This window comes from Sceloporus occidentalis, unplaced genomic scaffold (genome assembly GCF_023333645.1).
Source record: "Sceloporus occidentalis isolate IW3139 unplaced genomic scaffold, rSceOcc1.0.p SCAF_52, whole genome shotgun sequence".
NCBI lineage: Eukaryota > Metazoa > Chordata > Lepidosauria > Squamata > Phrynosomatidae > Sceloporus > Sceloporus occidentalis.
In genome coordinates this window covers 2,581,762-2,602,113 of record NW_028317032.1, presented here as the reverse complement: position 1 = coordinate 2,602,113, position 20,352 = coordinate 2,581,762, and the positions used below count along the sequence as shown (strand labels likewise).

The window sequence follows — 20,352 nt, the reverse complement described above, 5'->3', positions numbered from 1 at the left end:
AATCTCGAATGATCCAATTATTTTGCTTTCTTCCACCTTAGCTGTATATTTTTTGAATAGCCCTCGCAGATTTGCTTAATCAAACCCATTCACGTCAACAATTTTATTAAAGTGCAATAAATATCACGTTTCGTTTTAAATCACAGCTGTAAGGAATGGCCCGAGTGCACTGCAATGACCTTCCAGAATAAAAACTATACATACTCTTTCATATATATTATTATATATATATAATATATATCTATGGCAAAAGCACATTGAACTACAACATATTAGTGAATCACTGCACAGCTATAGAATAAATATGCGCACCATCTCCAGAAGGAACCGGCCTGCTTCTGTTCTTAGCTCATCATACATGTAACATGTGATCATCACATGTTAAAGTGCCACTAGACTACATTTTTTTTTTTTTTTTTTTTATAAAAACCAAACATTTCCAAAAAGGTCCTTTAACCTACGAGGAAGCAACTTTTTTTTTGTCGTCTTAGTAAGCATTTAATTTTCAGAGCTCCAAGCAGCCAATCGGTGGTAAAAATTGTTGGGACCATGTAGGAGGCATGGAGCTGCAGCTTCTACTTAAGGTAAGTACTCTATGGTTTTTAAACTTCATTCAATAATGTATATACATTATTCTTTGGAATAGCTGCCAAAGACAATAAACTGCCCCTTAATGAAGTGATGGTTCCTATAAGTAAAGAATTTCAAAATCTTATTTTCTACTTTTTTTCTAATTAGGCAGATTAATTGACACGTCCAATTAATTGTATCCTTATTTCTCTATGGCTGACATTTTAAATATTTCCAAAGTTTATTTAATAAGTCCAACCATAATTTCGCTGATATCCCAGAGTTTTCGAGCCACTAAATCATCCATTGCCTTTGGCAACAGCTCTTCCTCTTTGCAATCACCAAAGTACTTCCCAGATACTCCCTCTACTTCTGGAGATGATGCCAAATACACAGATGTCTGAGCCCCTTCCAAAGGGGATTTAAAGAACGCCCAGGACACCACATTAAACAGGGGCTTTATCACGAACGGAATATTAATGTATCTCCCTAGGTTAGTTCTGACAATTCCAGGATGGAGAACATTGACGGTGACTCTAGTTCCTTCCAGGCGCCGAGAAAGTTCTCTGGTGAACAAAATGTTGGCCAGTTTGCTGCGGCTATAGGCAAAGCTTTTGCTGTAACTCTTCTCGCTGCTTAGGTCGTCAAAGTTGATTTCACCGTATTTATAAAGTTTGGAGGAAACAACGACAATCCGGCTCGGAGCGGAGTTTTTCAGAAGACCGATGAGAAGGTGGGTGAGGAGAAAATGCCCCAAGTGGTTGACACCGAACTGCATTTCAAAGCCATCTTCTGTTTTCGTGTATGGACACTGGAAAACCCCCGCGTTATTGATGAGAACATCCAATCGAGGCTCTTCCTTAAAAAAGGTAGACAAAAAAAAAAAATAAAAAAAAAAAAAAACTTTAGACAAAAATGACATTCCACAAAACAAAGATTCTGTACTATACGTCATCCAGGAAAACGCATCTTTGAGGCCAACTCTACACAAGGAATGGGTATCAGTGGCTTGGGGATTTTCAGAGCTAAAAGAATATTTAACGTTTTGTGTGTTCTTTTTACACGTTTTCATGGGCCGTGAATGCATTTTAAAAGTAGTTCTACTTTTTGGATGGCCTTAATTTTTATTTTTTTTGAGACCCCAGTTCATTATTATCCATTTTAGCAATAATATAAGAAAGATGAAGCCTTCACAAAAAATGCCTGATATTGGTCCATGCCTCACGGGAATAGGAAATCACACGTTGGAGATCCTTTAGAGCGGAAAAAATCACCTAAAGATAACATGGCAGCCGCGGGGCAGGGCGCTAAAATACAGCTCTTCGTTTGCTACGGACATACATGCCGGATGGCTGTTTATTGGGAGTAGAGCAAGGTCGCTCTTGCTAGTCTTAATAAAAGAGACAGCTTCAGTCTATCAGCTCCACTTCGCTAAACGGTAAGAAGAGCTCTGAACAGAGGACTTCACGTAATGCTGACCATCATGACTGCGGTGCGGCCCGGGTCCTTACAAGGCCTATCTGCGGCGCCTATCTGGAACAAGGAGCGCAGAAGTCAAATATGACCTTTAATGGTGCCGTTTCGAGAGGCAGCGGTATTTATTAAGCCTCATCATAGAGAGCAGTGCTGTTGAAACAGTTTCGCCCCGTTGAGACAATGAACATCTGCTGTTGTCCGAGGAGATACGCTAGAGGGTCACCCTAAAGAAGAAACAGTTCAACTAGTTTTGTGATCTCTTAAAACTTAGCTTTTAATTAAATTTTGTTAAAATATAAATAAAAATACAAAGACTACCTTCCCCAGATAAATATGCCCTAAAATACGAGATACATACCGGGGAAAGGGAGAAACCAGCTGAATGTAGACTGTATTAGTGGCTCCTAGTAACGATGTTCTAGATGCCCCATCTATCCTAAAAATCTGTGTGTTATTGTATAATTTTCACATTCATGATGGTCACACGTTCCAAACACGTAATCTTCACAAAACACAAGACAACAAAACGCGGCCATTAAGGCCAGATATTGGAGAAAAAAAACCCAGAACAAAACTGCTCTAAACCAGTTCTGCCCACCATAAATCTACCGAAGGTGTCAACACACAAGGTTGTACCGCCACATTCCTGAACACCCGCAGACAACACCGTTCAGTCTACAAAGGGTTACACTGCCAGGCTACACCCCCATATCACACCGCCAGGCTACACCCCCATATTACAACACCTGTGATGGGGAGGGGCCAGTGCCTGACGTGAGCAGGGCCTGCCACAGCACTCACCTTCAGAGCATAGCAAGGTGGCCTTGTTGGGAGGAATGCATTCTACGGGCAGGCCCTCACCCAACAGGACCACACGGACCCACCCTCACTCAGCAATACCCCATGGCCCGGCCTTCACCCAACGGGGCCAGGGCTTCACCCAACAGCCCCCATTCAGAGGGACCCCACGGGCCCACCCTCACACAGCAAGACCCCGTAGCCCGGCATTCACCCAACGGCCCCCCACGACTGGCCTTCATCCAGCGGGTCCCCACGTTGTAGGCCTTACCTTCAGTATTTCCTGACAGAAGCGACTGACAGATCGCAGAGAGTTCAGATCCAGCTGCTTGATGACTATTTCCCCTTTTCCCTCAGTCTCCAGGCGCAGGTCCTGAGCCGCCTCCTCAGCCCGGCCTACGTCCCTGCATGCCAAGATCACCCTAGCCTGTTGCTTCAGCAGTTCCGCCGCAGTTGCTCGGCCTATGCCGCTATTGGCCCCCGTAATGATCACCGTCTTACCCCGCATCAGCCCGGAAGAAACCGCTCGCGCGCTGGAACTCATTAGCCGGCGAGTAACTAGGATCAGTCCGCCACCTAAAGCGACAGCTGCGGCTACCATCCAGGCGGAGGTGTGAGCCGCCATCTTTGTTCTGGGAAGGGCGATGCTGTTGAATTTAAGCTCAGGAGCCGCAAACGCCAGCAAGTGCTCGCAGACACGGGAGAAACCCCACCTCTGCGCATGCGCACGGGGCATCGTGATACTTTAGGTGTCATAATATCTGTGCGGCTTTGAAAGCCCTGAACGTTTAGTTAAATATAATGGTGGATTGAGCCCGTCATGACCGAATCAAAGATGCCGCCTTTTGAAGTCCCACAATAAGGACGCGCGGTAGTTTGTGAAAAGGGATGCTGGGGCATTCGTGTGGATGTCGCGATAAGGGGGCATATGTGTTAATGTCACGATAAAGGGGGAATAGCTGTGATAACAAACATTGTCTGCATCTGGATAGTAAATTAGCATCTAGAGCAAGCTGTCTGTCATACAACAAAATAAATACAATTTACATTATTATGTTTGCTACCGTTTGTGTTATAAAAAAGCTACAAATGTGACTGGCTTTACTGAACTAGAAATCTCTGTTACTCTTTTACTGTACTATGTGATTGGTAGATACGTGGAACAGACTCCCAGTGGAAGTGGTAGAGGTTAATACATTGAGGAAATTTAAACATACACGGGATAGGCTTCCCGTATTCTGGTTTGATGAATGTGATCATGGTCATTCCTTGTTCTAATAAAGTCTTTTAAAAAGCCCCAAAAGCACCGCTTCGAGGCTCTATCTTTTCTTACAGAATTCATTGGGTGCTGTCAGTCTACCCAACGGATAATTGAGGGGTTTTTCTTTTTCCGTTGGAGAAATATGATCCATTACTCTGATGTAAAGTGTTGTATTTGGCCCTATAACCATCTCACTATAATTGCTCATGCATTTAGCGATCTCCTCCACCGAGGCAAACCTGGACCAAGCAGTTCATACCTTATTTCGTCTTGGGAACTACGCTCGTAACAACCCAATTTGGATTAAAATTTCGAGATTCCATTAGCCGCTTGGAAGGCGGACGGATTATCTGGATGGGAGAACGGCTAGCTGGCTCTCATTGTATTTTATATTTCAGCGAAAGCGGAGACTAAACAACTTGGCCCATCCTGCATCATTGTATCAACGGCATTAAAAAAAAGAAGAAAATAATGAAATGCAACCTGACATTTCTGGTTTGGTGCCCAAATCAACACCTCTTCTTGACACGTCTTGGCATTGCTTCTGTTGAGAACTTCTTTGACAAATAACCCTGGAATGTGTATTTCTGTTCTCATCCATAGAACACCTGGAAACACGAACAATTACCCTGCCTCTGTTGAACAGCAATCATGTAAGACATAAGACCCTATTGATCAGAATCAAATGAAATTAATAATCAGAATTAATAATAATAATGCTATGACAGTTTATTATTATTATTATTATCAGATTTTATTTATTTAGCACCAACAATTTAATTCTATGACAGTTTGGGGTAAACTGTCATAGAATTATTATTATTATGATTATTAATCATAATAATAATTCTTATTATTATTATTAATTATATGACAGTTTGAGGTAAACTTTCATAGAATTATCATTATTATTATCAGATTTTATTTATTTAGCACCAACAATTTAATTCTATGACAGTTTGGGGTAAACTGTCATAGAATTATTATTGTTATGATTATTAATCATAATAATAATTCTTATTATTATTATTATTAATTATATGACAGTTTGAGGTAAACTTTCATAGAATTATCATTATTATTATCAGATTTTATTAATTTAGCACCAACAATTTTCGTAGCCCTTCTTACAGTCTATACAATGAAAGGGTCCGACAAAACTAAAACTGACGGACTAAGACAATACTTTAGGTAAAGAAGTCCCCAAGCTTCAAATCTAGAGGGGATGGGGTATAGAGACAAACATTTCTGTATAAGAATTGTATTAGTGGCAAAATAAAATATTAATAAATTAATATTAATAAAATAATATATATATATATAACTATAACAATATGTTTTGAAAGCAGTCAGTATATGGAATAGTATTTTTTTTGGACAAGGCAATAAAGAAGCGCATTCAGTTACCCTGTACGTGTTTGGGTGTATTATTGTCTCCATCTCACAGAAGAAAAATTGTTCTTCTTGTTAAAAATATGAATTCCTTATGTTTGATATGAAAACAAGAAGTCCCATCAGCAGACTGTCTGGATTGCCAAGTAGTATATGAGCATTTAACATGTTTCTGCATTTTTTACAATTTTTTTTAAATTTTTTTTTTAAATAAAACTTCTTACTCTCAAAAATGTTGAGCATGATTTTCTCACAGGTCGTGAATACGTTTAGTCTATTTTTTAAAGGCTTTTTTCTTAGATTGCACACCGTAACCGGCCTGCATGGCGTTTGCCGATTCTTGATATATTCTCAGATGTGGCGCCAAAAAAATATTCAGCCTAAACTGACGTCCAGAATTTTTTTAATGTGTGTTTATGAGGTGGTTAATATTATTAAACAATATTTCAGATGCCTTAAATTCTTTTCACCCTATTTAATTAAAGGGGCAGTAATGACTGCTTATTTTTTAAACTTAGAAACCCAGCTCACTTTTCTCTCTCTCTGCATTCTCTTAAATTTTTTTTTAACAAATCCCGTAAAATTCCAATTTACTCACAACGCCATCATTATATTACATTCTATTTATTTATATTATAGATGCGGTAGCATTGTTACAATAGGAGACGTTCAAATATTTACATTTAAAATGCCCACGACATTAACACGCATTAAAACATACTGGCACAGAAGGAGAAGAGCTTACAGTCACAGTCCGAGAAGACTTGTTGGGGTGAGGATGAGGACGATGCAGAGAACTCTGCTGATCTTGGAGGTGGGCACGACAGAAGGCTTCTTTAGGATGCTGGTTGAGGGTATCAGGAGGGATGGTTGGACGCTTCTCGGAATAGGTGGGTTTTCTAGAGGGCTTGAAATTACAGTAAGAGGGAGAAAGTCTGAGATACGGAGAGGGTGGTAAGGACGCGAGAGCAGAGATATCCGTTGGGTGGATTGTGGAGTTGTCATTAGAGATATCAGAAATTGTGGACGGCGGGATAACCAGAAGCTCGGTCTTGGAGATATTGAGCGTCAAGGAATGGGACGCCATCCATGATACAATTCCAGAAACAGTCTGTGAGGCAAGAGGGTGAAAAGTCAGGGGAGGAAATCTTGATTAGAGTACCATCCATATCTATGATTAAAAGACAAATATGGGCAGTTATAACCTTACTTACTTCCCAAGTGTCCTTTATTAGGGGATCAGTCCCTCTCTCTTACCCAGACATCCCTCTTTTCAAGGGTCTCTGCATCTACAAAATATTTTCTCATCTTGAAAAAGAACCTCGAGCTTCTCACCTCTTTACAGTTAATCTATCCTACTGAAGGTAGAATGACCGATGGATATTTCTCTTATCATTCATGTAATTGCTTTTCCCATTTTTAGGTTATTACCAACACTGATTAGGAACTGGAAGACCACCGCCTAATAAATTCAGCAAGCATTTCACTGGACATGCGTCATTTCATTTGCAAGTACCTGCTACTAATCCTGCCAAGCTCTTACACACAATGTTAGCATTAACCGGCCAAATGAAATAAGGTTTTTGGCTTCGAGGTCAGTACCCGTCCGTTTCATTTCTGTTCTCATGGTTCTTGGGCACTGGCACAGTCCCTGTCTGGCTGGCACAGTAAGTAGACAATCAACCAACTCTGAAAGTATTTTTTTTTATATCAAATGCTCTCTGTTGAGCATATACATTTTAACTTTATTCCCACATTTGTACCGTAAAGGTTTAACAAGATTAAAAATTAAATCAATAAAAAATTAAAATTAAATTGAACTCATCACCATAGCCTCGGGGCCAGCAATTTAGAGATTTTTTTACATTTTTTTATCTGTATGTCAGCAATTATTTATGTCTGTTTACAATAGAGTTATTCTTCTTTAAAGAAAGTTACATTTCCTGGTATTTATTGCTTAAATACGCATTGTTCTTCCTCTTTTCTTGACATGCACACCTTGAAAAGTCTACTACATGTACGCTGCGTATATAAAGTAGATGGATCTGTAACTGGGAAGTAAACCACAGATCTGGTAACATGGGTGTATCTGATGAATCCCATTATGTTAGGTTTTCCAACAAGATGCACATCTTTCAGATGACCTTTAACCAACTAGAATTCAATATTTAGGTGCTTCTACTCCTCCCCCCCATCCAAGAGTTGCATCTACATCCCCATGTTTACTCTTGTACTTTTCGACATTGTTTAAATGGTTTACTCTTTACAGTAAGATCAAGTGCAGCATGTCAAAGAAAGGAAAATACTTGGTCCATCAGCCTTAAGATCGAGGTACTCTGAAACCCAAGCTGCTTCTGAGCCCCCAGGGAGGTCCATGAGCATGACCCTAGTACGGGTTTGTTGAGCGCACTGAAAATTCCACAGTGGAGCCGGATCCCCAAAGTTCCGGCTTTTTAGGGTGGGAAAGTGGACATGCCTTTTGGCCGCCATTTCCACTTGAAGGCTTCAGTGGTTTGAGCCTTTGGCCGGGGAAAGAAGAAAGTGTATCGGATTCCACCACATACCTATTGTACAGAATATAATGTCGCTATATAAAGCAATAAATAATAATTATAATGTTCTTCGGATAGAGCGACTGAACTTCGAGCTTCAGTAAAACAAAAAATGATAAGACCGGTAAGGTCATTAATGTAGCATTTCATGCATAGGAGATGTTCAGCCCTTTTGGTTTGCCCATTATGTTTTATTCTTATTTCTTAAGCATATTAGGACCACGGCCTTTCAATATTTCCAGGGAACCCATATGCCTGGATCCATTTCTGATGGAGTTGTGTCACAGTTCTCCACCATCTTTTCCTTTTAATATAGAGGGACGTATCGGCAAATGCCGCCTCTGGGCAGCCAGTGGTGTGAATACACTAGCTCTAATGTTTTAGCGCATTTCCCTTCCTGGCCCGTGTATAATGTAGGTAGCAATTCTGGTGCAAAGAACACAAGGGAAGAATTCCTGGATTCTACGTCTGCAGAGAATCATCAGATTAAGGTAATGGTGGCTGGTCCCTTGCTTTTTTTGTTTGGTCTGAAACCACCTGCATCAGCCAGTTTAGAGTGAGTAGTCCTTCATACATGGTGTCCCAGCCCAGCCTTAGGTGTAAGTTGCAATTGTCATGCGCCCCGGTTAGGTACTTACACGGGAATTGTCTCCATCACAGCTTTTAGAATATGTAATATTTACTGTAACATCCCACAGTTTGTACTTTTTTTTCCTTCATTGATAACAGTAGAGTAGATTGGCAGCGGCCAGTGTGAAGTTCTCTCCATCCTCCACAACACACCTTTCTTTATCTAATTGTTCCCCCATCTATGCCTGGATTGCTATTACTTGTGATTAATTAATGTATGGCATTCGTTCCAGCACAGTATGAGTTTTAGACCTCTGTCTTTCCTGTGGATCTTTTCTCTATTTCCGGTTTTTGGTTATCCGGGTTAGTTCTCAATCCCCAGTCTTCATTCCATTTGAAGGAAAAACCCAGAGATTCCAAGAGTAGGTAGATTCCTACCTCTGCTCCACAATAAAAAATGTTAATGCTCCACAACATCTGGTTGAGATTTTTCTCTTTATATGTCAGTCTAGTGATGCTTTCACATATTCACTAAGAGTCTTTACAATTTACATTAAATCAGGGGGGGAAAAAAACAATATTTATATAATAATTTTATTAAAGTAAGAAAACAGGAGATGAAAATAAAAAAACAGCTTTAAAATTGTGCATGGAGCAGATAAAAATATTCAGCAGAAACCCAGATAGATCACGAATACTTTCTTTTTTTAATGTAAACGCTTGTGATCTGTGATTTTGAAGCCGTGTTCAAAGTTGTAGTTCAGTGCAGGATTAAAATCTCAGCCTGTCTGGGCATCTTGTTACACCAGACGAAACCTTCCGTAGTATAATGCTTGATAGACGAGTCCAAGGGTGTCCAACCTGCGGCCCTCCAGCTGCTGCAGGACTACATCTCCCATAATGCTCTTTCAGCTAGGTGGCTGGCAGAGGAGTATGGGAGATGTAGTCCTGCAGCAGCTGGAGGGCCGCAGGTTGGACGCCCTTGGACTATTCCCTTAGCAGTATATTTTCCAGGTATACGAAACAACATTTATTACGTATACTTAACTAATGTTTTCTTGGAACCGCTGTAATGACAAATAACAATCCTCCCCTAGAAAATATAGAATTATATATTTATAGAACTATAAAAAAACCAAAAACCACCCCCGATATTCACTGACCCCCCCTACTTCCAGAGCAGAAGGGAAAACCCCTCACAATGAACAGAAATATCACATATAAAAACTAAAGCTAATTAAATCAGGTATAGTTATTCCAAAATGTCATGGAGAATAATACATGATAAATCTCCAATTTATTATGGAATGTTGATAATTGATGTTAATTGTATTAATCTATCTGCGAGATATCTTCTGGGCTGTTCTTCCAATATGATAAGGAATATACTGGTAAGTGTTTAATCAGGGGTTAAGCTTTTGTCTTGTAAAAAAAAACCTAAGGCACTAACATCTAAGTAAAAATAAGAAGTAAAATAATTAACCCTGGGAATTTAAAAAGAATTGTGTTCTTTTGAACCAAAATACCCGCATACATAAAAATACAGATCTCCTAAATACAGCATCTATTTCCGCTTTGGTTATAGAACACTTCATGATAAGTAGGCAGCCCCTTTTATTTTTTCTCAGCCTCCTTTAAAGTTGATTTATGGTACTTCTGACCGATCCCGTAAGGCACGTGCGCTGCGATGGTGCCCAGTTCTTGAGCACCCTCTATGTGGAACATCTGGTCGTCAAAGAAAAGATGAGGCTTGATCTTCTCCAAGATGGGACCCTTTGGAGCACCTGCGAGAAACAGGGCTTCATCGACCTCCAAACCCCAACTGCGCAAGGTCTTCAGGGCCCTGGCTCCTGAGCTAGCTGCACTCCGGGCTGTCACGAGGTAGGTCCTAATTGGGCAATTTAGACGTGCGCCCTTGGCATGGAATTTCCTCTGAAGCTTACCCAAGGATTCCAGAAAGCATTTCAACGGTCCCTGTAGACAATAAATATAATAGATAGTATTAGTTGCTAATGTTAGATGGATGTTTGATATATTTTCCATCCAACACCAAATGTAACATTTATTCTGAGAATAATTAGATTAAAATCTAACTCTTTAGGACAAAGGAGGTAGTGGTACCTCCATGAAGACCATCCCTTAAGGATGATGGACGTACTATTACATCTTCAGCTTTTTCTCTTTGTTGTGCTGGGTTTTCACAAACATATAGTAACACGGGATGGATTTGGCTTTATTGAGGCCATAGCCCTTAAATATCAAATTTACCAAAACATAAGAAAAAATCTCACAATTCAACTTGTAATATTTGCCTTTAAATGACAATCCTAGATGAAAATTCTAGGCAAATAAGGCGTCTCTAAACCCAGACATGCAAAAGCTACAAATAATTTGCATTAACTGTGCATAATTTCTAAATCTGAAAATGTTGGAGATTTTTCCATTTTTCATCCAGTTTAGTAGATTTTGCCTTACAAACAAAATATTTGTATACACTGCTATTCAAAAGTTGGGGGTCACTTTCATGAAACGAGTTGCATAGGGTTTTCTAATGATCGAATTGCAAACACAACGTGCCATTGGAACACAGGAGTGATGGGAGTGATAAAGGGCCTCTGTACGCCTATGATGAGATTCCATTCAAAATCAGCCATTTCCAGCTACAATAGTCATTTACAACATTAACCCCATCTGCGCTGGATTTCTGATCCATTTCATGTTACTGTAATGGACACTAATTTGCTTTTCTTTCAAAAACAAGCAACTTTCTAAGTTACTCCAAACTACCCATCCCGACCTGTCCTAAAAAAAAAAAAGGATATTATTATTTAATGTATTCATATTTATTTATATAAATATAATTATTTTTTAATCCCATTATATGTGATCTATATATTTGCTGGCTACTTGGCTAGCAAAGTGTATAGAATAGGAAAACTGCTCATGACGTGTCGTCGTGCCATTTACAATTAGTAGCGGCTCCTTAAAGACAACAAAAACTGACTTGCATGGTTAACCCCTTCACGACAAAGGGACTCACAATGCATTGTTTTTAATGGGCTTAAGGACAACCCATTGTCCTTAAGGGGTTAAAGAATAAAAGCTGACCTATTCATTGATGGAGCTGATTTCAAAGTAGAGCCACTTCTTCATACTGAGGTGGTCCTAACGGCCCCCGGATATCTATGTGATTTCACATGTCAAGAGGATTTGGTATTTTGAAGATGCTAATTGGAATCTTTAAGGGAACAACCACCTAAATGCAGCAACCAATCAGCAATGCATTTAGACAACACTGGCCTAGAATATCTTACCTGTGCCAGAGGCTTGTTCTCAAATTTCTTCTCGTGTTCAAAAAACGAGTCTAGTCCCTTTTCTTTTACAATCTGCTCCGATTCATCGGAAAACAAGACTGCATCCCCGTCGAACGCTACTCTCAGCTGCTTCTCCGGCAGGACCAGATCCTTCTTAGCAATAAACATGGTGGCGGCTGCAATACCTGCAAAAAGATAATCCATTCTGCAAAGTTAAGAGAACGCTTACAGGGATTTATAAGGGGAGGATCGCGAGAACGGAACGATGGAAGGCATTAATGGTAGAAGGGCTCACAAGATGCAAAGATCAAAAAAAAGAAAATGGTGGTTTCAGAGGAACGGAAATGAGTATAGAAGCACAAAATAAGTGCAATGGAAAGAAAAAGAAGGTAAGAGACATCCAAGACACTTTTAACCTCCCAGCAGAAAGAAACAATTGGACACAACAGGTCCACAGTTCCCATGATGCCACATTTGGTAAATTAATGCGGACGTCTACTTTGGTAATCTAGAAGAACGCATAAAATCTTCTCCCTGATAGATTATTTCAATGATTTACTTAAAATTCAATTGGTTTGAACAATTCTGTCTCCAAATTCTACTGCAGACTTCACAATAAACTATTATTATAATTGTTGTTATTATTATTATTATCTTTTATTTACAGTATATAGCGCCAACCATTTACACAGCGCTTAATACAATATGTATTTTCTAGGGGGTACGACAAGACTGGAATTGACGGACTAAGACGATAAATACACAAATGGATGGATGTGGGCGTAAATGTTCTACAGGAAGAAATGGCGGCGCATGGAATCAAAAATGTTTGTATTTAAAATAATAACGAGGCAAGACGCAATGCACCGCTAAAGCCTTTGGTCAACTGAGCATCAGAGAAGTGTCTTACCTTCTGCAATGGCTTCCTGGACCTTCTCCGAGTCTGCCGACAGGTACAGATTGGTCAAGTAGGCCTTGAGGTATCCAATTGGACTTTTACCGCCCGTCATGCAGAAACGCTCGATATTCAGATCTAAGCACGAAATGGTTGTTTGATTAAACGTATTTTTATCCATTTCAGTTTAAGCCGAGTCATTCAGCGTGGTAACATTTTTGTAGTGATTTAACCATTTAGGTTGGTGCTTTGTGAATACGCCTGCTAAAAAAATATTACATCGGGAATAACTGGGGACCATCCTGAAACGTAAGCGCGTGGGTACTACTTGTGCAATACAGAGGGACTCATTGATTCAGTTAAGGTGAGAACTAACAAATCCCCTTGGCTTAACCATGGATTATGCGCGATCATCCCTGGTCAGATACTTTTAACCAGAAGGGCTGAGTTGGCCCTCAACGTTGAGGTGAAATTCTCTTTGGTTACTTTAATTCATCCTTCGCATAACCCACGTGTTATTCGAACAGAACCGATTCTGCACCAAATTTGTAACATATGCAGTTCTCCGTGGCTTACTTTTAGAATGGATCCCCTGCCGCCATTAAAACAAAGAACAAAGATTAGATGTGCAGTAAAACTTTACTATATGTTGTTTTAAACCACTATGCGCTGGGCGTTCTCGTGGAAAAAGACCTGTTTTTTCTACCTTTAAATAGAAACAGAAACGTTTGGAATTGGAATGCTGAACGGCTTGACATACTGTAGGTGTCATGATGAAAGTCTTCTGCAAGACCACCCTGGGTCAGACGAGTTTCCTGATCACCTCCTCCCCCAGCTCTATCTGCTGACCTTAAATTTGGGAGAGATCTCTTCACAGCTGGCCCTACCATGATATGATTTTTTTGGTTCTCCTTTTATCTTCTAACGTATCCCACCCGGCAAAAGGAAAGAGGGGGCGACAGCGGCCATTACTCATAGGCTGAGAAGTCTATGCCTAATCCCCCTGTTAGACAACTTTATCATTAAAAAAAGACTTCAAATGGGGGCTTATAAAACGAGTGGGAAGCGTGTAAGAAAGAGACTTGTCTTTCAGCTGTGATTTGTAACTTGACATGTTAAGCCTGCCGCTATGGGCTCATGCCTTTGTTGAAAGCTTGCGTTGTCACCCATGGCCTGACATAAGCAAATAAACAGATCTACATTAAAAGGAGCTGTCTGAGAGCCAGCAAAGAACGCGCTTCACCATAGTAGCACAAAAAAAAAGCATAAAGCGTGCTGTTTATTTGACTTACCATAGTGATTGATGCTGTTTATAAGCCTAACCCCAACCTGGGCATGGTTGTTGGTCATCAGGACAATATCAAAGAGCTCCTCGCTATCGGGATAGAGAGCCCGTAGCTGTTTATTAACCTCTTCTACAGCCTGCGGGGGGGGGGGAATCAAAAGACAAAAAATACGATGAACGCTGCTTCCTTACAATGTAGCAAAAGCAAAGGACGTCCATGTGGTTCTTTCAGTTTCCCGGTTGAAGATTTAATGGTTATTTTTTTATGTTTTAAGATATTTTAGATGCTGAGTTCCTCACCGAGATTCCGACCGACCGGTTTAAACCTTTTTCTAATCGGATGGAGTCTTTTTTTTGTGTGAAAACAGCTAATTTTTTTAATACATGGCTACGTACGAATGTCATTTTACGGCATACGGTCTTAAATGGAGCGCGCTGGCTTATTTGGGTCTTAATTGGTGCAGCTTTCAACCTCTATGGATTATTACTGGATATTTTGGAATTTTCGAAATTTGAGTTTCATTTGTTCAAGCACCGTGCTTCCATTACATGAATATAAATAGCTTTCGGTAAAGTTTAAGATAATTTATATTTCAGAAATAAAGCACACTCTTCTATAGTGTCCCGCTACACCACCAAATAACACAATGTTTAATATATAGTCTAGATTTTTGGTAGCACTTAACCCTTTATGCGTGCGAAGCTGCCAGTGGAATTCTATATCAAAGAGGCGGCCGGCAGCTGAAAATACAGACTTTCTGAAGCTAGTTTGGACATAGTTTAAAGGTCGATAGCACTAGGCATTTTATATCGTCAATTTTTTCCCCCCCAAGGACTTGGTGGTCAGCAACACATACAAATTTGATCTGGCCTTGAAATATTGCTGATATGGCAACCATACATGGTAGCTGAAGCTGAGAGTCCCTGTGACTCATCCCTTCCTGACCTTTACCTCCCATACCCCCAGGCACTTGCTAAACGCTATAGCTAACTTTGCCCGTACCTGTCCTGAAAGGCGTGGAACGCGTAGTCCACATTTTAAAAACAAACAGTACATAGGATCGGAATTATTAGTTTACGTAAAAAAAAATCAAAAAAAAAATCGAAACATACCTGCTGACGGTGACCAAGTAAATTGGAGACCTACCCTTGGGAATTACACGCACTTTGCATTTAAGGGGGTGTATTATGGTTTATGGTTATTATGGGGTGTATTCAGGCTTTTTCTTTTTTTCCTAAATTAATATTCAAATTTTTTGGGGGGGGGGGTCGTCTTATAATCGCGCAAATACGGTAATTTAAATGACTAACTTTTAGTCAACACAAAAGTACAGTTTTCTGCACACCAACGCCAGCTAACAAAAAAGTGATATATTTAGAAAAATAAAGGAAAATAAAAAATGCAGTTATTTTGAGGCTACCACTTGATTTAAAATATTTTATAGAATCTAAGTTTTTTTATTACTTATCTGTGATATTGTTTAAAAATAAATATATGATTATCTCTACTGTGTGGCAGTATCGCATCTTTTTGGGCGCTTCCAAAATTCAGACATAAAACTGCACATTATAAAGTTACTTCCCATTAGATTGTAAGCTCACATGGTTCATGCTGTCTTAACACGCGTGTAATATTATTGTCAATTCGAAATTGCCGTTGCTAAATATTTCTATTGTTCTCTATTGTAACAATGCTACATAAATAAATGTAATGTTACGCATTTTTGTAAATAGTAGGTTTTAGATGCATTTGTTCACAAGCATCGCGTGCTCCTAGGAAAACTCGCAATGCCCCTGATCGGGTTTAGCTCCGGCATGTAAGCCAGTCCCAACCGGTACGGAAGCCAACATTAACAAAAAGAGCTGAGCCAAAGAACACACTGTGTTTGGACGCGAACACTACAAATAAGAGATAGTGGGAAAACATGCTTTGACTGCTCCTTTAAAACACAAGCGGCCAGATTCAACGACCTGCGGAAACATTCGCTGGCGTTAACGGTGCCGAACAAAAAGCATTGCTTGCGACTCAACTACCATTCTAAATGAGGCGTGACATTTTTATACTGCAACTTAAAGTAGGTTCTTAACTGATTTATTTACAGTAAAAAGGTGACAGAAACACACAGTACACGCGTGGAGGAGTTTGAAACGGAAAAGCTCAGCCGTTTGCAGACAGATGAATTTAGTACAGCACTGCAAGGGTTAATAAAAAAAAACAAACCCAAAACTATCTTTACCGATTCATTGACACTTTTTTCTGTCTGCAAATATCAACTGACAAATGTCCCAGAAATCAATTAAGACACTGTGTTAACCATATGAATTAAGAAAATATAAAAAATATATATATATTTATATATAAAAATTATATATTTAATTAAATGAACCCCAGGCTGACCCAAACCTACACAAATAATAGTAAATAGGAAACCAAACTATTTGCTTTCCAATCTGCATTTCCAGCACTGGACACCACAATTTTAACTGTGGATTATGATATTATGCTATTTAACGTGTTTCGTCTTCATGCCCCCTTTCTTTTTACACTAGCACGAGTATCAAGGGGATCTGGACACATTTTTATGTCTGGTTTACTGTAATTGAACCTAATTGTTTAATAACTTTGATATCAATTGGCTGCCCAGAGGTTTACTTTGATCTGCTTACGTAGGAGACAGTTTTCCATTGAGAATATTGTTTGCTGTCGCAGTTACTAAACCTTTGAGCCGTTATAGCTTATCACCGCGTGCCCTGGGTCGTGAGTTTCTAGACCCAACGTATTTCCTGTTGGTTTCTTGATTACGACAGATCCTGCAACGGCTAAGGACTGTGAATCAATGTATCTAGGTGCTTAACAAATAGAAAGAATTATTTCTTGGACGCTGCATCAGTTCTAACAAATAGGAACGGATTTTTAGGACATGCAAAGGAAGTGAAATGCATGATGGGAAATTCCCAAATCACCAAATGCGACTGCATCTCGACAATCATTGCGATATTTTATTCTTCTACAAACGACAGATACTTTTTAACAATATTGCATCACCTGGTTGTACAATTTGTACAATACGTACCATCGACCCGGCCGGAGTCTTTACATCAGGACAAAAATGGGCAGACCAGATGGCTGAATGGGTCGGATTTGCCATCAAATAAAACAATAAAATTGATTTGTTTAACTATTGTTGTCACTAAGCGGACACAATAAGTAGTTTTTATCCCAACCCGAGTTAGTTTAGATGGTCTGGTTAGTTTACACGGGAAGGCCTAGACTAGAGATATTTGTACAAATATTATTATTTTCTATTATTATTAATAATAACCTAATGCTATAATACATGGGAAAGCCTAGACTAGAGATATTTGTACAAATATTATTATTTTCTATTATTATTAATAATAACCTAATGCTATAATACATGGGAAAGCCTAGGCTTGAGATAGCTGTACAAATGTTATTATTATTGTTATTAATTGTACAAATATCTCAGGCTTTCCCATGTATTATAGCATTAAATAATAATAATAATGATAATAATAATAATAATATTGCAAGCCTATGTATTACAGCATTAGATAATATTAATATATATAATAAAATTATAATGCTATAATACATGGGAAAGCCTGAGATATTTGTACAGTTATTATTATTATTATTATTATTATTATTAATGTTTACAATCTGCTATAAAACATGGGAAGGCCTGGACCTGACATATTGGTACAAAGCCAGTAAAAGGCTCAATTTTAAAGGTAGCCAAATATTTGCGCCGGAGTTTCATTGTCGTAAAGAAGACCCATCACCTTTGCGGCTTTTCTTTTCATCAAATACAATAATTACTAAATTAATAATGTAATGCAATTATACATATAATTAATAAAAATGTATAATGTAATAGGGTTTTAGTTTTTTAAGAGCAGCTGTGATTTACGTTATAGATGAAAGAAGTAAGAATAATAAAAATTAAATAATAAATAAAAAAATTTGGAAATGATTATTTTGACTGAAATTAACATATAAATCGGAATAGCATTCGGGTTTTTTCGCTGGTTCTCTCTCGTGAATGTACAATTCTGTAATTTTTTTGTTGTTGTAAATATTACTATTTTTTATTTATTATACCTGTCCACACAACTTGTCTGGAAGGCGTTCCTATGTATCTACTCCTCCTTTGCATATTAATAATAGCTTATGTATTTTACTGCTACATAGTGATGCTTTATGTCTTTACAGAGAGGTGTTACTGTACGTCGGAAAGCGCCTTGACCGGTTTAACAGGGTTCACACCCGAGTGGAGTAACGAGCGCTTCTCGCACTCACATCCCTTTCTAGAAGCTGAGACGGATAATACACTCGTATTAATAGATAAAAAACAGACCAACACAGAAAGTGACGGCAGATCAGGACCATTCGGCCCGTCTATTTGAAGTCCTCGGTCTTGTCTTAAGTCAGAACCCATATCCCTATCCCGCGTATGTTTATATTCCCTTATGGCGTTCACTTCTACCCCTTCTGCCGGGAGGCTGTTGCACTTATCAGCCACCTTCTCAGTAAAGAGCCAGGAATCAATCTTTGGCGTAGCAGCTTCTGCGGACTACATCTCCCATGATGCACGGCGGGCTGGCTATGCTCTATGGGAGTCGTCACACTCAGCAGCTGCTTACAAAGAAATGCCGAGCCCTGGAATGGAATTTTGCTATGCCAGGCGTCCATGCGCAGCGCGTCCTGGTAACGCCGCACCATGCCGCAGGGACTGTCTGCACTGTTTAAAGGGGCTGCTTTGTGGCCCTTACATTTGGGGAGGAATAATGCCGTAGGGTACACGCTAGCTTCCCTTTTCGCAGTATAGGAAGTGGCTTTTCTACAGGACGCACCCTTTAAATATCCGACACGCCGGCTGTCACTGAACCGGTCTCTGGTGACGTCACAGGATGGCCACTGTGATCAGCCGGTCAGCAGCACCCACCGCATGCGCCGTCACAAGTTTTTCCTCCCCGAAGGGCTCTCGCCAGCGCCAAAGATGTTGGGTCACCTTATGCTCCATTTACAATCAGAACCGGTATTTTTCTAGTGAGTTTTGGGGTTTTGTTTCCATTTTTGTTTCACTTTATTTTCATGTTACTAACCGTTACAGTTTAGGTGGCTACTTTTCGCAGGTTATGTTATTTTTACCCCCCCCCCGACGCACTCTTTTTGCCCCTCTTATACCTTCACGAAGGGGAACGCGGGCCCCGTTTTCAGGGGCTCCTCTTCGTGTGTTTGTTGGTGCTGCACGTATTTTTCCACCCCTTCCTCCTCGTACATTTTCCGGTCCTCCGACATGTTAAACAGAACCCTGGAGGAGACGGCGATGGTCACCGCGGTCTGCGGCTTCGGCTGCGAGACAGACATGTTACCGTTAACCCTACGAAGGCCACAACACAAATTACCATTTAAAACAACCAGGGGCACCGCTGAGGGGGCGTTTAACCATTTAAAACAACCAGGGGCACCGCTGAGGGGGCGTTTAACCATTTAAAACAACCAGGGGCACCGCTGAGGGGGCGTTTAACCATTTAAAACAAGCAGGGGCATATCTGAGGGGGTATTTAACCATTTGAAACAACCAGGGGCACAGCTGAGGGGGTATTTAACCATTTGGTGCCAAAGGAGCGGAAAGGGTTACACAGATCTATATTTGGAAAATGCAGGGGTGTTAACCCTTTGGGGCCCACTGGAAATGAAGAAGCATTCAAATACTTGTAGTACTATTTAAATACCATTTAAGCTGTAACCCCCCCCCAGGTACAAATGGGGTTAAATGATGCAGACTACCCCCCCCCCTCCTGTTACCAGTTTCGGCCTCTTCTTGGATGCCAGGCTGTCATAAAAGGCCTTGGCTGAAGTGACGCCCTCGTCGTGTTTGGGGGGCTCTGCCGCGGGGGTCGGTTGGGTGCCGGTGGCCGTGCTCATGGTGGCGAGGGCGCGGGCGGCAGGAGGTTTGCGGCGGGTGTCTCTGGGCTCGGCTTCCCGGCGGCGGAGATCGGGGCGTGTGGCGGTGGGTGTGGGGAAGGCGGTGGGTGACTGCGGGGCGGGTCCCCCCGGTGCTGGAGATACTCGGCACCCTGGGCTCTTTTAGGGGGTGAAAGATGTCAGAGATCCGGCTGGCAGGTCCTGCGAGAATCGGCTCTGTCTTCAAAGGGAAGCGGGAGGCGGACACCGGGGAGCAGAGAAAGCCACACACCCCTCAGCACGT

General features: G+C 40.4%; 2 protein-coding genes across 3 annotated transcripts; both read right to left on the bottom strand.

Moving 5' to 3' along the window:
- Window positions 1–811: 811 nt before the first annotated feature.
- LOC149288334 (retinol dehydrogenase 14-like) lies at window positions 812–4,145 on the bottom strand. Of its 2 annotated transcripts, XM_089491850.1 has the most exons (3): window positions 4,120–4,145; window positions 3,116–3,395; window positions 812–1,429 (listed from the first exon to the last, which is right to left on the bottom strand). In XM_089491850.1, exons 2-3 carry the CDS (start codon window positions 3,386–3,388, stop codon window positions 812–814), a joined length of 891 nt encoding a protein of 296 aa, XP_089347976.1. In that variant the 5' UTR covers window positions 3,389–3,395; window positions 4,120–4,145. The 2 variants fall into 2 exon arrangements, with proteins under 2 accessions (XP_089347976.1, XP_089347975.1); XM_089491849.1 differs by lacking the exon at window positions 4,120–4,145 and having other exon boundaries at window positions 3,116–3,352.
- A 6,088-nt stretch (window positions 4,146–10,233) lies between these two features.
- Window positions 10,234–20,069, bottom strand: LOC149288333 (cytosolic 5'-nucleotidase 1A-like). The gene is made up of 6 exons (XM_089491875.1): window positions 19,950–20,069; window positions 19,326–19,493; window positions 14,121–14,250; window positions 12,844–12,966; window positions 11,934–12,118; window positions 10,234–10,593 (listed from the first exon to the last, which is right to left on the bottom strand). The coding sequence occupies exons 1-6, from the start codon at window positions 20,067–20,069 to the stop codon at window positions 10,234–10,236; spliced, it is 1,086 nt and encodes a 361-aa protein (XP_089348001.1).
- Between the last annotated feature and the right edge of the window lie 283 nt (window positions 20,070–20,352).